Source organism: Pygocentrus nattereri, chromosome 18 (genome assembly GCF_015220715.1).
Source record: "Pygocentrus nattereri isolate fPygNat1 chromosome 18, fPygNat1.pri, whole genome shotgun sequence".
Taxonomy (NCBI): domain Eukaryota; kingdom Metazoa; phylum Chordata; class Actinopteri; order Characiformes; family Serrasalmidae; genus Pygocentrus; species Pygocentrus nattereri.
The window spans coordinates 25,253,683-25,268,346 of record NC_051228.1 but is presented as its reverse complement, the minus strand read 5'-3'; the positions used below and the strand labels follow the sequence as shown (position 1 = coordinate 25,268,346).

Here is a 14,664-nt window from a genome sequence, read left to right as displayed (position 1 = left end):
TTTGCTTTATACAATATTTCATAAATTCTGCAAATAAGAAAAAATTAAATTAAAAATCCAGTCTATTACCTATTCTCAAGTAGTTTTTTTTTTTTTTTTCAGTCAAGCTACCTGCTGTAAGATTTGATATCCACTTCTGAAATATGATGAATCCTGTAGATAATTTTATTAAATTCTCAACATCATAAATCTGTTCAGGTCTGTTCAACATTCTGGACTCATCTACTTTTTTATATTTATTTTACTTTCTGGTGTCCTACTATTACTCTATGTGAAGTTGCACAAAATTAGCATGTGGAAAGACATTTTATACATTCATCTGCTATCAAGTTGGTTTTATAATAAAACAGCAAATTCAAATAATTTCTTATAGTTTTTTAGCTGCAAAAACATGATATGCATCTAATGAGCCACTAACAAAAAAAGGCAAAATGACGAAGGGTCAAACAGCACATTCATGAGAATTAAAACTTTTTATTAGTGTATTTATGAAGTCTGCATATGCAACACGCCTGAAAAGCTTATCGCCTGATAACGTTCACGTCCTACCAATACATCTCTCTAATGGTAAAATAAGCTCACCAACTGTTAAATGCTTTGCCAAAAAAGAAAATAAAAGTAAAATAAAATTATATATACACATATACTGTATATGCATATATGTCTGGGCCACTTAACAGTTCTATTTGGTATCCTCTCCACACCCAGTCAAAAAGGGCAAGCAGAATGTTCCCAGTGTCTTAATGGCCTCTGCTTCAGGTTTCACACAGGCCATGATCACTTTGTCTTCTCCATACTAGTTGCACTTAAAGTACAATCGCAAGTGTAATAAGATCAACGAAACTAAAGAGAGAGACAAAAGGTAGGAGAAGGGGAATGGATATTTCAAACATCTTGCCACTGTCACAACAAGTAAAGAAAGGCAGACAGCTAGATCACAGTCATTAGTAAGTTGTACAACGAGCACACACACTAAAGTTGCACAAATCTCCTTGTAAGAAGCGAATCGTTTTTAAGAGTCTTTTTTCCCCAATTGCAAGCAAATAGAACACTGCCATGTTTCTGCAACATTTGACGTTAGGTAGATGTTTTCCTCGTTGAAGAACCATAGGTTGTGGAAAAGCATCCAGTGCAGGCAAAGTGTCTTGTCCAGAAGCCGAAAAAAAAAGAAAAAAAAGAAAAAGATTTTCCTAACCACAACAGAAATAAAAACAACCTAAACATGCCAGAGGCATATTTAAAAAAATGAATAGGTAGGTAAATATTAGGGGCAAGATGTTCAGACAACAGCTTGAACTGGAAACAGAGGAGAATATAAAGATACTGTTCATGAAAGAGTTCTACTAACAATTTTTTCGTATGATAGGACATTTCATTATGAAGCCATGTTGCGTTAAAAAGAGGGCATGATCTAAAAAAATATTCAATTCTAATAAAAAGGAAGAGAGCATTAAAGATTTTAAATATATTTATATATAAAAATACATGAAAATACAAAAAGTAGCTAAAAGAAAGATAAAGGAAAAAAATCTTGTGATTGTGAAGAATAACCTACTTTATTAACACTTAAAGCTTAAAAGGTTGGAATTTTTTTTTTTTGAAAGATTTGGATTGTGTGATCATTTTTTTTTTTATTTTTGCTCATACTTAAAAAGAAACCGTTTTCTAAGAAAAGGAAACCAGACTCCAAAAGCACTCCACGGCGATCTAGTGAGCATTTCACCTAATGAACAAAACGGCAGCAGGGAGCGGCAATACGGGCTTCTACAGATATTGGGGACAAAAAAAAAAAATTGGTCCAGGTTTTTTTTTCCTTTTTGTTTTTGCTTGGTTTCCTTTTTGTTAAAACATTCCTATCTGTTCACGTTATATTTCAAAAAGAAGCATGCCATACAACAGCACACTTCAAAACAAAGGCAACATTCTTTTATAGTGGTTGGGCGCATTGTAAATGATTAAGGTGTCTTTTGGCAATACTGTCAAGAATTGAAGATTTGGAGGGGCTAGGTACAATAAAACTTTGATCTTGTTGAATAGTCTCAGCAATGACATCAAGCTTAAAGAATATGACTTTTTGCCAGCAAAAGTAAAAAAGAAATATTTACGGCAAAAAGTTTGTGTGGTCACTTCATCGAGGGGAGGGAATGCTTTACTGAAACATTTGTGCCAAGTTATCAGCTGTCTTCTGGTACTTCTCTATTACAGAAACACCTTCCCTGGTCTTCATTTAAATAAAAGAAAAAAATATATATCAAAATCAATATACATTTCAAATTCTATCACTAATACATTTAATATTGAGGATTTTAGGAGGGAAAAAACCAAAAAAAAAAAAAAAAAAAAAGAATTAAAAGGTGCATGAAGCTGATGTGACAGCAAGTGCCATGTTCAGTTCCGAACAGTGAGAACGTCAGGAATGAGAGAGCGAGATAAAGAGAGAGATAGAGAGCGAGAGACAAGTACTATGAGGGGGATTATAGCAAGTCTGTTGTTCTTCTAAGTTGTCATTTGTTGTGATTGTAGAATTTGTCATTTTCAAGGGTGGGGGTCGTTGTCTTGGTGATTAGGACATACTGGAGCAGCGGACAGTGGGAGAGCCCATTTGGGTCAGAACCTTGTCTAGCCACTGCAGTGGACCGTTCAAGTGCAGCTCGATCCAGCACGGAGTGCTCGTCACAGTCTGCCGTCTGACACAAAGACACATACGTCAGAATCAGTTCACATTTTTTTTTTGGGTACATAAAATCTTTCACAAACCAATTAGTGACACATTAAGGCCTTACTAACAAAAAATATTACAAACAAATATCCAAAGAACAAAGAAGGGACAGTAGGTAATATCCAAATAAAAACAAAAATCAATAATTTGCTAATCTTTCTTGACCTGTATTCAATTGAAAACAGTACAAAGACCAAATGTTTCAATTAATTTGTTTTAATGTTGCTGAATGTACACACTTATTCCAAATTTGATGCCTGCAACATAATCCAAAAAGGTTGTGGTTTTTACATCCGTGTTACATAACGTTCAGTAGTCATTTGGTATCGGAGGACACAAATTGCTGTATTGGCTGTAACAGTCTGGTGTCTCCGCTGTTGTATATTGTGCTTTATAATGCGCTAAACATTTTTTGTGGGAAACCATTCTAGATTGCAAGCAGGCCAGTCTAGCTCTCGCACGGTTTCTACAAAGCCACAAAGTTGTAACACATGCAGACTATGCACAGTGGACTTAACAATGAGGGTCAAGATACGCATGCATTTGGCACCATCACACCACCATGCCATGACAGCGGTTTTTGATCTTTACAATGATAAAATTGGGGGTGAACAATATATCAATTTCCAAAAACAATTTGTAAGGTTTTTCAAATCACAATACACGTTTCCACTTTGCGTCAGTCCATCGGAGATGACCTTTAGCTGAGAGAAGTTGGTGGTGTTTCAGGATGCTGTTTATATACGGCTTCTGCGGAATCTTACCCTGCATTTGTAGATGCAGCAACAAACTGGGTTTACCAAAAAGGCTATTGCAAAGTATTTTTAAGCCCATGTTATCACAATTACAGAAAAACATCTTTTCAATGCGGTGCAGGCTGAGGGATTGACAATCATATGCATTCAGTAAGGGTTTGAGACAGTGTACAAAGCTCTTTCCAGATGCCCTGAATCTTTTGATAATATCAGAGATGCTAACAGGTAAAGGGTAAAAAAAACTGAAAAACAGCCACAAACCAATCTGCATCAGCCCAATATCAGATTAAATACAATGTGGGTGTGATGTCCAAAACCAAGGAATGCGTCTATTATTGGTCACAAAACCCAACATACTGGAATTTGACACTTTCACATTTCTCTACCACGGCACCTTAGAAAAACTGCACCTATGAGGAGTGTCATCACGCCAATATTCTGTCTGGACTGGACTCTTGTCTACAGAGGCTGCTGCTGCGAGTCTCACTGAGTGCACACACATAAGAACACATTTACAGGGGACACGATTATCTTTTCCGAGCTACAGTTAATAAACACAGCAGCTTGTTGCCAATAAAATGCAATAAAAAGCTGTATTTCAGTCTTTTTTTTTTTTGGCCGACATCAAATGCTGAAACGAGAGAGCACAAGTTTACCTGATGGCTGTTCCCGCAATTCACTCATACACATTTTCGGTTCATCTGCCCATCTTTGAAACAAGGGGGGCAGGGGGCCCTTGTGTGTTTTGCAGGGCCCTACGCAACATGCATAGTGAGCATACAGCGGCCGACTGGCTCCGACTGTTATTGATCATCTTTGTGGTCTGATGAAATTAATAGAATAAACGTAACTGACCTCACATACGGCAGAATCCTCAGTCCTTTTCATCTCCTCAGTTTAGGTGAATGAAGAGCAATATACCGAGGCCTTTCCTGCCAGCATTTTGCATAGACCCTCCCTAGTCTGCCTCTGACTGGCTAGTACTCGCTGCCATCGTCCAGCAAGAATACATACCAAGAAGGAATGTTTATAGTGACAGACAGCTTTGCATCCGAATCCCACAGAGTCAATGACACTTCTCTATGAGAGGAGCATGAGTTATTTGATCATCAGCGTGGTAGTGCACACTAGGCTTACGTCACAGGTATCACCCGTTATCGAATGTTGGTATTAGTGAATTTTTATGAGGTCGATAGCAGTATAAGTATCAGTGCATCCCTACTCGTAAAGAGTGAGGCCTTTTGCAAACATCAGTTGCAGAATGAGCATATTTTCACAAAAGTTGAAACATGAAATGTCTTTATACTGTTTTCATTTCAATAAAAGGTCAAAAGTTAACAAACAAATCACATTATAATTACTACCTGATTATCAACATCCCTACCTGTACTCAGCACCCCAGCCTTTGACAAAGCTCATGCGAATGGTGCACATTCTGGTCAGCTGATATACAGCCTCAAAGCCCTGGTTCACTGACTGGGCCAAGAGGGCAGCAAACTCCTGGTTGTTGAAGATCTTCAGGTTACAGCCTGGGAAGAAAGATATAACATCAAACAGGGATGTCCAAAATTGAACTATTAGAACTGGAGCAGATCGAGGCCATTTTAACGGATCAGTTATATGTAAACCCCAATCCAGTTCCAATGCTTTCTCAAAGAAGACATATTAAACAAATCTGCATTTTTCTTCACAGTTCACTTACACATTCTTCAATTTTGTAGCTACCACTCGGAATATTCAAAAATGTTCAATCTCTGCCGCTGCGCCATATTTCCCTCTCACAGAAAACAAAGGCTGGGTGAATGAGTGGTGGATCATTTGCTCTATGTGGCAATACAATGAGCAGCAAATCCTAACAAATTCATTCATTCATTCATTCATATATATATATATATCCTAACAAATTTCATTCATATATATATATATATATATATATATATATATATATATATATATATATATATATATATGTGCGCAGTTTCGTATAGATGTTTCAGAGGGACAACACTGTAAAACAGCAATGCAACATCACATACTACAGTAGTAAATTTCGTTCAGTGACTAATTCAGCAGACTGTCATTACGTATTGGTCCTCTCTCATGTTAACAGGCTTTTGGGGACTAAAAGGACGACATCCTGTTAAGCATACTGCTATCAGGTTGACTGATTCCAATAATATTTAGAGCGAGACAGCCAAAATCCAGAACCAAAGAACCAATTGTTAAGGAAATGTCTTAAAAGCTTAAAATATCTGTGTTTAAGACAGAGAGCTGCAGCAAAAAAACCTGTTTTAACCACTGGTAGTTTTGTACCAACATAATACTGAAAATCACATTAGCTAGTGAAAATTTACAATGAGATCAGTGGTCATCGACACAAATCACAAATTTACCTTTACAGAGGAAGACAAGGTTAAAACTGAATTAATGTGTCATTTTATACTTTTTACAGCTGCTGTCTTTCAAAGAGCACAGAGAACTATGATAAAATGAACAAAGAAAAAAATTATTCCTTTAGGGCTATTTACACAATGGTTGTAAAAGGTGACAAACCACAACTTACAGCAATAAAGTTCATATTCAGTGGTGTGAACACTTTATAAAATGAAAAACAAAAATAGCCCAGCAGGCACTTGTAATATCTATAATGCCACTGTTAACCTAGCCATCTTCTGTAACACATTTAAAGTGTCCAGCTCAAGCAGTAACACTTATATTAGCAGTAATACAATGTGGAGAGAAAGGAATAGGCTACTTCACATGTTGGTCAAAAGTAAAGAGTCACGCTATGAACATGCTAAATAATATTTTAAAGTAACTGTCAGACTAAAAGATCAGGGCAAGAAAACTTGATTGACAGAATGTTAATCGTGTTATTCACATTAGCTTGTTTAAACCAACAGCCACACACAAGCCCAGGTTGAGTAGCGCTGAGAGGAAGGAAAAGTCTCTAAATAAAACCATGGCTGGATGGGCACACGCAGCTTACCTGGGGGGATTTTGCAGACGGTCGCAGGGTGCCAGCCATACCTCTGGTTACAGTTGGGGCTTTGAACAAAGATGGCACTGTCACTAAGACACTCAGCAAACACTTCTCCGCCAATGTAATACAGCCTGACTCCTCGGCCTGCACACATCAACAACAACAGCATTGCAACACATCAGTCCATTTCTTTCCTTTACTGGGATGGAACCATTTCTCCTTGGTAACAGCACTTTTACTGATCCTGTTTGCGTAATCTGTGTGAAAGGCCCAACGTCTCCACTGCTCTAGAGTCCAGTGGCAACGCTTTACACCACTGCATTCGACGCTTTGCAACGTGCTTGGTGATTTAAGGCTTAAATGCAGCTGCTTGGACTTGGAAACATATATCATGAAGTTCTCTACAAACTGTTCTTGAGCTAATCTGAAGGTTTGGAGGTCTGTAGTGATTGACTACAGAAAGTTGGTGACCTCTGTGCACTATGTGCCTCAGCATCTGCTGACCCTGCTCTTTATTTTACGTGGCCTACCACTTTGTGGCTGAGTTGCTGTCGCTCCCAATCGCTTCCACTTTGCTATAATACCACTGACAGTTGACCGTGGAATATTTAGTAGTGAGGAAATTTCACGACTGGACTTGTGCCACATGTGGCATCTTATCACATTACCATCCTGGAATTCACTGAGCTCCTGAGAGCAACCCATTCATTCACAAATGTTTGTAGAAGCAGTCTGCAGGCCTAGGTGCTTGGTTTTATACACTTGTGGCCACGGAAGTGATTGGAACACCTGAAGTCAATGATCTGGATGGGTGAATGAACTCTAAAATTAATAAAATGCAGTTTCTAAGCCAGGAGCGTGGCATACCCTAATCCCCTAAACCAGGGGTGTCCAATTTTATCCACAAAGGGCCAGTGCAGGTGCAGATTTTCATTCCAGACAAAGAGAGCACACCTGATTTCAGCCCAATCAGACTTTAAATTACTGATCAGGTGATGATCTGCTTTTTTGCAATGAAAACTGGCCCTTTGTGAATAAGGTTGGACACCCCTGCCTTAAACATTCTGCTTTTCTGGAATTCAATAAATATACCAAAGCTTATTTTGAAATATCTGAAATTGGAACACCTGTTTTGTCCGATAGGAATTATTGGGTTTTTATCAATTATCTGCCAATAAAGATAACTATCTTCGTACATCCGTCTTACACATTACAACGCTACTTAAAGCCCCATTCAAATTGGATTACTTGATCAGGAGCCATCTGCACCCCTTTTTCAATTTTTTTTAAAAAAACACCTCAATTGTAAAAATCTCACATGCACATGGCAATGAAACTACCACAGGGTGAGTTTCTTTTGTTTGTGTTTTATTTTAATCAGAACTGAGCATCAGCTCTTTAAGAAATGGAGCGACAAAGTCATTTTTTCTAGAGAACTTTTTTTTTTTGAAAAGTTGAAGACAAAGATTCATATCTGTAGCTGCCACTGCAATTGCCCCTTTATACTTGTTAATAGGTCAATTACAATGGCAGCTACAAGTTTGCAGAATCTAACTTTGCACAATGATTCTTATACTCCTGATAATGATACCCAGGTGGGGTTGATGTTTCACCACTCAAGTTTATGGTTGATTTAATCTTCAAAACCATCCAGTTTCTGTTGTTTCGGCAAGTAGAAGCAGCAATCAAAAATCTTTTTTTGCCCCAACATGAGGCAACATTTGCCTGGAAAAACACAGAGATGCATATCTGGACAGAACTAAAATGATCAGAGCACTGCTGAGTTTGGTGAGTTTTTTTTTTTTTTTTTAAAATAGGAGGTGGGCTTAAAAACACCAATAGAGTCAACCTGGATGGCAATAAAAACAAGGAAAGCACCAAAAAGCACCTGTAAGAGAGGAAATCACTGCAGGACCCCATGTAAGTTTAATCCTGTCTGAATAGGAATTAAGACAGAATTATTACTCATGAGCTTAAGAAACCTCACCAAAGAAAAGTGAGAATAATATGACAGTTAACAACACACACAATCTAATCAAATGTATGTGGACATCAGACAACTGCATTTATAAGAGCTTGTTTGACATAAAGGTTGTGGGTTTTGGAACGTTAATATGGAATTGGCCCTGGAGCACTTGTAAGGTCAGGCACTCATGCTGGACGAGAAAGGCTGACTTGCAAGCAACATTCCCAATTATCCTGACTGTGTTCAATAAGGTTGAGGTCAGGGCTCTGCAAGCACTGTACAGTTGCATTCCTCTATACAAAGCTTGTCAAACCATGTCTTTATGGAGCTTGCTTTTTGCAGTGGCACATACACATACAGGGCTTTCCCACTGTTGCCACAGTGTTGTCTAAAATGTCTTTGTATGCTGCAACGTTAAGATTACACTCCCGAGGCACAGTTCTTGTGCTAGTTTTGCTTTCAGAGGCAGCCTGGAACTCTGTAGTTAGTGATGCAACAGGGACGGATCATTGTCACGTGCTACATGCTTATACACTTGCTGGCCCCACTCTACCATTGGGTGGCCTACCATTTCATGGCTGAGCTGTTAATTCATCTAGATGCTACTGTGCCACACTCACATTTGACCAAGGCAGATCTAGCAATAAGAGCACCTTATAGTGCCATATTTAAAGTCACTGAGCTTTTCAGTATGATCAATTCTACACCCAATCTTTGTATATGGAGACTGCATGGCTATGTGCTTAATTTTATACACCTGTTAGCAGTTTGGCTGAAACACCTGAACCCAATAATTAAGAGGGGTGTCCTCACACGTTTGGCCACATAAGACTACTGAAATCTTTTTTTGACCACAAAACAATATTGGCCAGTCTGAATTTTTAGCTCCTTTAAATCTGTATTTGGTTCAATAATTTAAAAATAAATAAACAAACAAATAAAACATATAACAACAACAACAACAACAACAACAACAACAGCCATACAGGCCCAAGTGTATACCTATGTGTCTGCGGGTCATCTCCACAGTGGCATTGCGGTTGACGTTGGACAGGAGTCCCAGACAGAAACGCTCCGAGTTGGAGGGGTCTGTGAAGCCGTCCACGGTGAGGGAGGGCTGTGAGGCATGGAATGTCTCCCCCACCCGCTGGTTCAACTCATAATAGGCTATGGAGCACCAGAAGGCAGGTTCTGAATAGGTCACCGGCTGCAGATCTACAATAAAGATAAGACATACAGGTCTCAAGTTATGTAATAAAGTTATGCTTAAGCTCAAAACTGATTTCTGATCATTCATAATGCATACTGCTAAATCTGAGCAGAGCACTGAAAGCAGCGTGGGTTCAGGAAGATGATGTAACAGGTTGCCCTTACCCATGCCATGATTGACGGGTGAGAGCGTGCTCGGCGACAGTTCTGCAGGAGAGCCTGGCCAAGAAAACAGAAAATGTATTTTTAACACTTCAACACATTCCAAGACAAACTGAGCGCCTACACTCCAAAGAACCACAGGGATAAAAATAAGCCCACACTTCCTTTCTACTTTCAATCCTATTTGACTTTATTGGGCACAAATGTTTATTTTTAAGTACTATAATGTAAATATTAAACATCAGAGTTTAGCAAAAGCTGAATAAGGCCATCACAGTAAGAGCATGAAATGCTTTACTGGCTAAAAGACACACACCCACACACACCCACCCACCCACACACCCACCCACACACCCACCCACCCACACACCCCCACACACACCCCCACACACACCCCCACACACACCCCCACACACACCCCCACACACACCCCCACACACACCCCCACACACACCCCCACACACCCACCCACACACACCCACCCACACACCCACCCACACACACACCCACCCACACACACACCCACCCACACACACACCCACCCACACACACACCCACCCACACACACACCCACCCACACACACACCCACCCACCCACCCACACACACACCCACCCACACACACACCCACCCACACACACACCCACACACACACACCCACACACACACCCACACACACACCCACACACACACCCACACACACACCCACACACACACCCACACACACACACCCACACACACACACCCACACACACACCCACACACACACCCACACACACACCCACACACACACCCACACACACACCCACACACACACCCACACACAGAGAGCCATTCCCATGTAGTGTTAAAGACACTGTGGGAATGTACCTGTGTCCATACTTTGATTCAACTGCTGGTCACTGGTCTCTCCATCCTCACTGATGTAGCCTGGTGGAGGAGTCTCTGTGGATGGACCAAAAACACCACACAAAATACACGCTTACCACATTTTGCATATGCACATTGGCATGAAAGACAACAATTCATGCTGCAGTTCCTCTGTAACCAGCTAATATACAAACGGATGTGATGAGATGTGGGATGAGGACACGTTTCGTGTATATACACGATTTCAGTTAAAGATACCATAGGAAAAAAAAATGCATGCTGGGTACCTGGTATGTAGTTGTTAGGGGGTTCAATCCCAGCAGGAAAGTTGGTGTTTTCAGGAATGTTATGGGTGTAGTCATCCAGAGGAGGCAGCTCAGTCAGAATCTCCGTGTGTCTTGGCACTAGGACAGGAGGAAGGACTACAAAAGCAAGCATTCAAAACCAATGCATTAGGTAAGAATCAGAGAAACCGTTACAATAATAGAACAATTGCTTTTGGAAAATGCTGCACAAATGTTTACATGTTGCATTTTCCACACATTGCCATTAAAAGCTAAGCAGGTTTAGGTTCCTGTATATGTTCATCCCCAAACTTTAGATGTACAAGGTAAAGCCTTTAAAATTCAGGAGCCTGACTAGTGCAACACTCTTTTGAACTGTGAATCGTAACTGGTTCTTTGAAGCTATCTAACATATTTAAAGCATGCTTTGCTGCACCTGGTGTCTCCACCCGCTGGTAGTGGTAGGGGTTGACGCACACCTCGTCCTTTTTGAGGTTGAAGGCGTACTCGCAGGTGTCGATGGCGCGTAGCTCGTGGTGGCTGTGTAGGTCCGGCCATCGCCACAGCCGACAGTAGATGACATGAGGCAGCCCCTTACGGTGAGACACCTGCAGACGGCCGTCCAGGGATCTGGCACGGGCACACACAGGAGACGAAAGACAGAGATAGAGGGATAGAGAGAGAGAGAGAGATAGAGAGATAGAGAGATAGAGAGAGAGAGAGAGAGAGAGAGAGAGAGAGAGAGAGAGAGAGAGAGAGAGAGAGATAGATAGAGATAGAGAGAGATAGAGAGAGATAGAGAGAGATAGAGAGAGATAGAGAGAGATAGAGAGAGAGGGGGAAAAACAGAGATAGAAAGAAAACAGAGGAGTAGAGGGAACGTGCCAAATGGTCAGAGGAAGAAGAACATGGATGGAGAGAGGGAAGAGATCTGGTTGAGACCTAAAACAAGCCTGTCAAGTACCAAAAGAGTAATTTTTAATAGTACAAGTACAAATAAATAACTACCGTTAAGCTTGTCCCTAAGAGGATGAGAGTGTATGAATAAGAAAAACGTGCTAAACAATAAACTAAACAAGTTTAACTCAGCTAATTTTTAGCATTTTAAATAAGATCTCAAATTTTAATCCTTCACTTAGATTAATTTCACTAAGAAAGGCCTGAAAAATTAAAGTGAAATACACAGCCCCTGGAGGAAGAGAACAGGAAGGCATCTGCGCTCTCTCTCCGAACCTGCGTGGACCGGATCCCACGGCACGGGTGAGTGCAGCACAATGACAGGAGAGGATAGTCACCTGGTTTGGTCAGGGTAGCTGTATACGCCTGAGGTATCCCACTGTTCTATCGTATTTGGTGTACTCAGTCCCCAAATTTCAGAGCAATTGCTGTGCACAGAAAAGTAAAAGAAAACAAAAAGAAAAAAAACAAACAAAAAACACAAACAAACAAAAAATGATAAACATGGGGCATGATTCATTCAAAAATACCAAGATGATGTACAATGGTGGGATATAAAAGGTGTTATTTCTTTTATTGGAGATGTTCTGCGTCTGGAGGCTGCAATGCAGTTCACCTCAAATAAAAGAAGCCACTCAAATGGACGAACCACAATACGACAATGAGATGAGGGAAAAAAACTGACAAATGTACTTCAATAATTACAGTGTGTTACCGTTCAGCCACTACATTACAATGGAATTAAAGTGAGTTGAGGAAACATTAAGAGTTTTCATGGCGGGTTGGATTAGACAGTTTAACATTTAAACATGCAGCACAGGACATGAATGAGTCGAAAACAGTATGATCTCTTTCTAAAAATACTACATTTTCATTCAAAATTTGTTAGACATTTGCAACACCTTGGGCAACCTTTGAAAAAGTTTAAGACATCATTCCTGTATATCTAGAAAAGTAATTCATTGATTTCAAGCATATCAAGTTGAAAAAAACGACATGGTGTAGTTAGTAAAAGCAAACGTCTTCAAGTATTTTCTGCACATCTCTATTCTGTTCCTAGCATTCTACAGAGATGAGAAATGTGGCACTCATAACGCTTTTTAAATTTGATTCAAGTAAACCCAGTTCACGATTTTCAAACAATCATTCAATAAATTTCAAGCTATCTATCGAACAATTGCTAAAATGTTAAACAGTGCTGCTAACTAGGAGGAACTGGTTAGCATTAGCTTTGCTAGCATGCCAAAAGCTTTGTCACCCCAAATGTTTTCATGATCCTGGTTTACTAATACACTGACAGAAGTTTAGATAATTTAATGATCAAAATAAGAGTGTGCGCAAGCGAGCAACCACTGAATGGAGGAAAGACGAAAGACGTTTGAGTCTGTAAAAGTGGAGTGGCAGTAAGCTGAAACCGAACCTGATCTGTAGTGTTTGGGAGAAAGCAGGTCAAATGTGCTACATCCCAGCACAGGTTTTGTTGTAGCTAACTGTTGCTTAAATGACATCAAGTTAGAGGACAACGCAAAGTCAAATGACTGGTGTTGGACTGAATGCTGAAATCAAATGTTACGCGGTGTGTGTAGCGAAAATGCGGTTTTGGCATGTGTAGCTCTTTGCCGTGGCTGAGATGCGATCATGCTTAATTTTTCTGAGGTTTTTTTCTGACTCTGATTTCCCCCCCTTTTTTTTGTTAGTGCCACCCATCAGTGAGCTCCCACAGTAATCAATAAGCCCTCTAAAACAAACGGGTGGAACGAAACAGAAATTTGACATGGCAGAAAAGGAGGTTGGTTAAACTGAAATTCTAAGTTGTCATTTTCAAAAACAGAACTTCAAATGTCACATTTCAGGTTTTTTGGCTTATTTATTAATAAGGATTTTAATAGTGAAAGTACAGTGCAGTTATTTTGGGTGAGACAATAATAAAAGGGGATTTGGCCCCAAACATACTGCCAGCAGTGATAATGTTTCAATGTCTTTCCTTTCATCACTACTGAGGCCTTATATTAGGGGGCAGAATGACGACCAGTGGTGCTTTCTATCTTAAACTTTAATCGATTAGAATACATAACTTGTGTTTAGGAAATTACCTTCTGGAATCTAAAGCCAATAGAGGGGGGGGTCTAAGAAGAGTTTAAGTGAAAAATTAATTGGTTACTATTACTTGGTTATTACCACAAACTTTGAGTATTAAATCCAATACTACTGAAAGTGAAAGAGTAATGAGGGTGACGCTCATGCAGTGGCGTTACCCGAGATATTGAATGATACTCTGCTTTGGATACAATGTGTCCCTCTCCTTCACAATATTAACTTTTTATGATGTGGCAGGGAAAAGCTTGATAAATTGATGGGTAATTTTATTCCTCACAGGCAGGTCATTGAGGAATAAAAATCTGGCCAAACCCAGCCCACGATCTTTCTGAACAATAAGCAGTGATCAAAGAGCACATCATTGAGCGCTGTAGTAGCAGGCATTAGCAGCAAATAAACTACATAAAAACCAAAAGAAATTGTACACTCAATAAAAGAATGCTTCTTCCTTCATGAGTCTTTTTTCAATCACTGTACCCAAAACAAATGTTTGTATGCTTACAATGTTTTATCACAGTGCTGGTGTTTGCATGGCAATGAAAAAAAAAATGAGGCAAAGGGCAAAATCAAAAATAAAGTCCAGCAAAGAAGTGAAACTACCCACGTTCACATTAACTGAAATGAGCTGTGTTAGGGAAAGGGGGCTTAGTTTCAACATCACAG

The 14,664-nt window shown here is 39.8% G+C and overlaps 1 protein-coding gene across 3 annotated transcripts in view; it reads right to left on the bottom strand.

The window, feature by feature from the left end:
* Nucleotides 1-454: 454 nt before the first annotated feature.
* smad2 (SMAD family member 2) overlaps nt 455-14,664 on the bottom strand; it is a 22,165-nt gene continuing 7,955 nt past the window's right edge. Inside the window, exons 4-12 of one of the 3 annotated variants that reach the window (XM_017700221.2) lie at nt 12,243-12,332; nt 11,384-11,577; nt 10,951-11,085; nt 10,664-10,738; nt 9,798-9,851; nt 9,426-9,638; nt 6,464-6,601; nt 4,859-5,003; nt 455-2,687 (exon numbers count right to left, since the gene is read on the bottom strand). In XM_017700221.2, the coding sequence (XP_017555710.1) occupies nt 2,564-2,687; nt 4,859-5,003; nt 6,464-6,601; nt 9,426-9,638; nt 9,798-9,851; nt 10,664-10,738; nt 10,951-11,085; nt 11,384-11,577; nt 12,243-12,332 (1,168 nt within the window). In that variant the 3' untranslated portion in view covers nt 455-2,563. The remainder of the gene's footprint in view (nt 2,688-4,858; nt 5,004-6,463; nt 6,602-9,425; nt 9,639-9,797; nt 9,852-10,663; nt 10,739-10,950; nt 11,086-11,383; nt 11,578-12,242; nt 12,333-14,664) is intronic. The other 2 variants (XM_017700222.2, XM_017700223.2) reach the window with 2 other exon arrangements.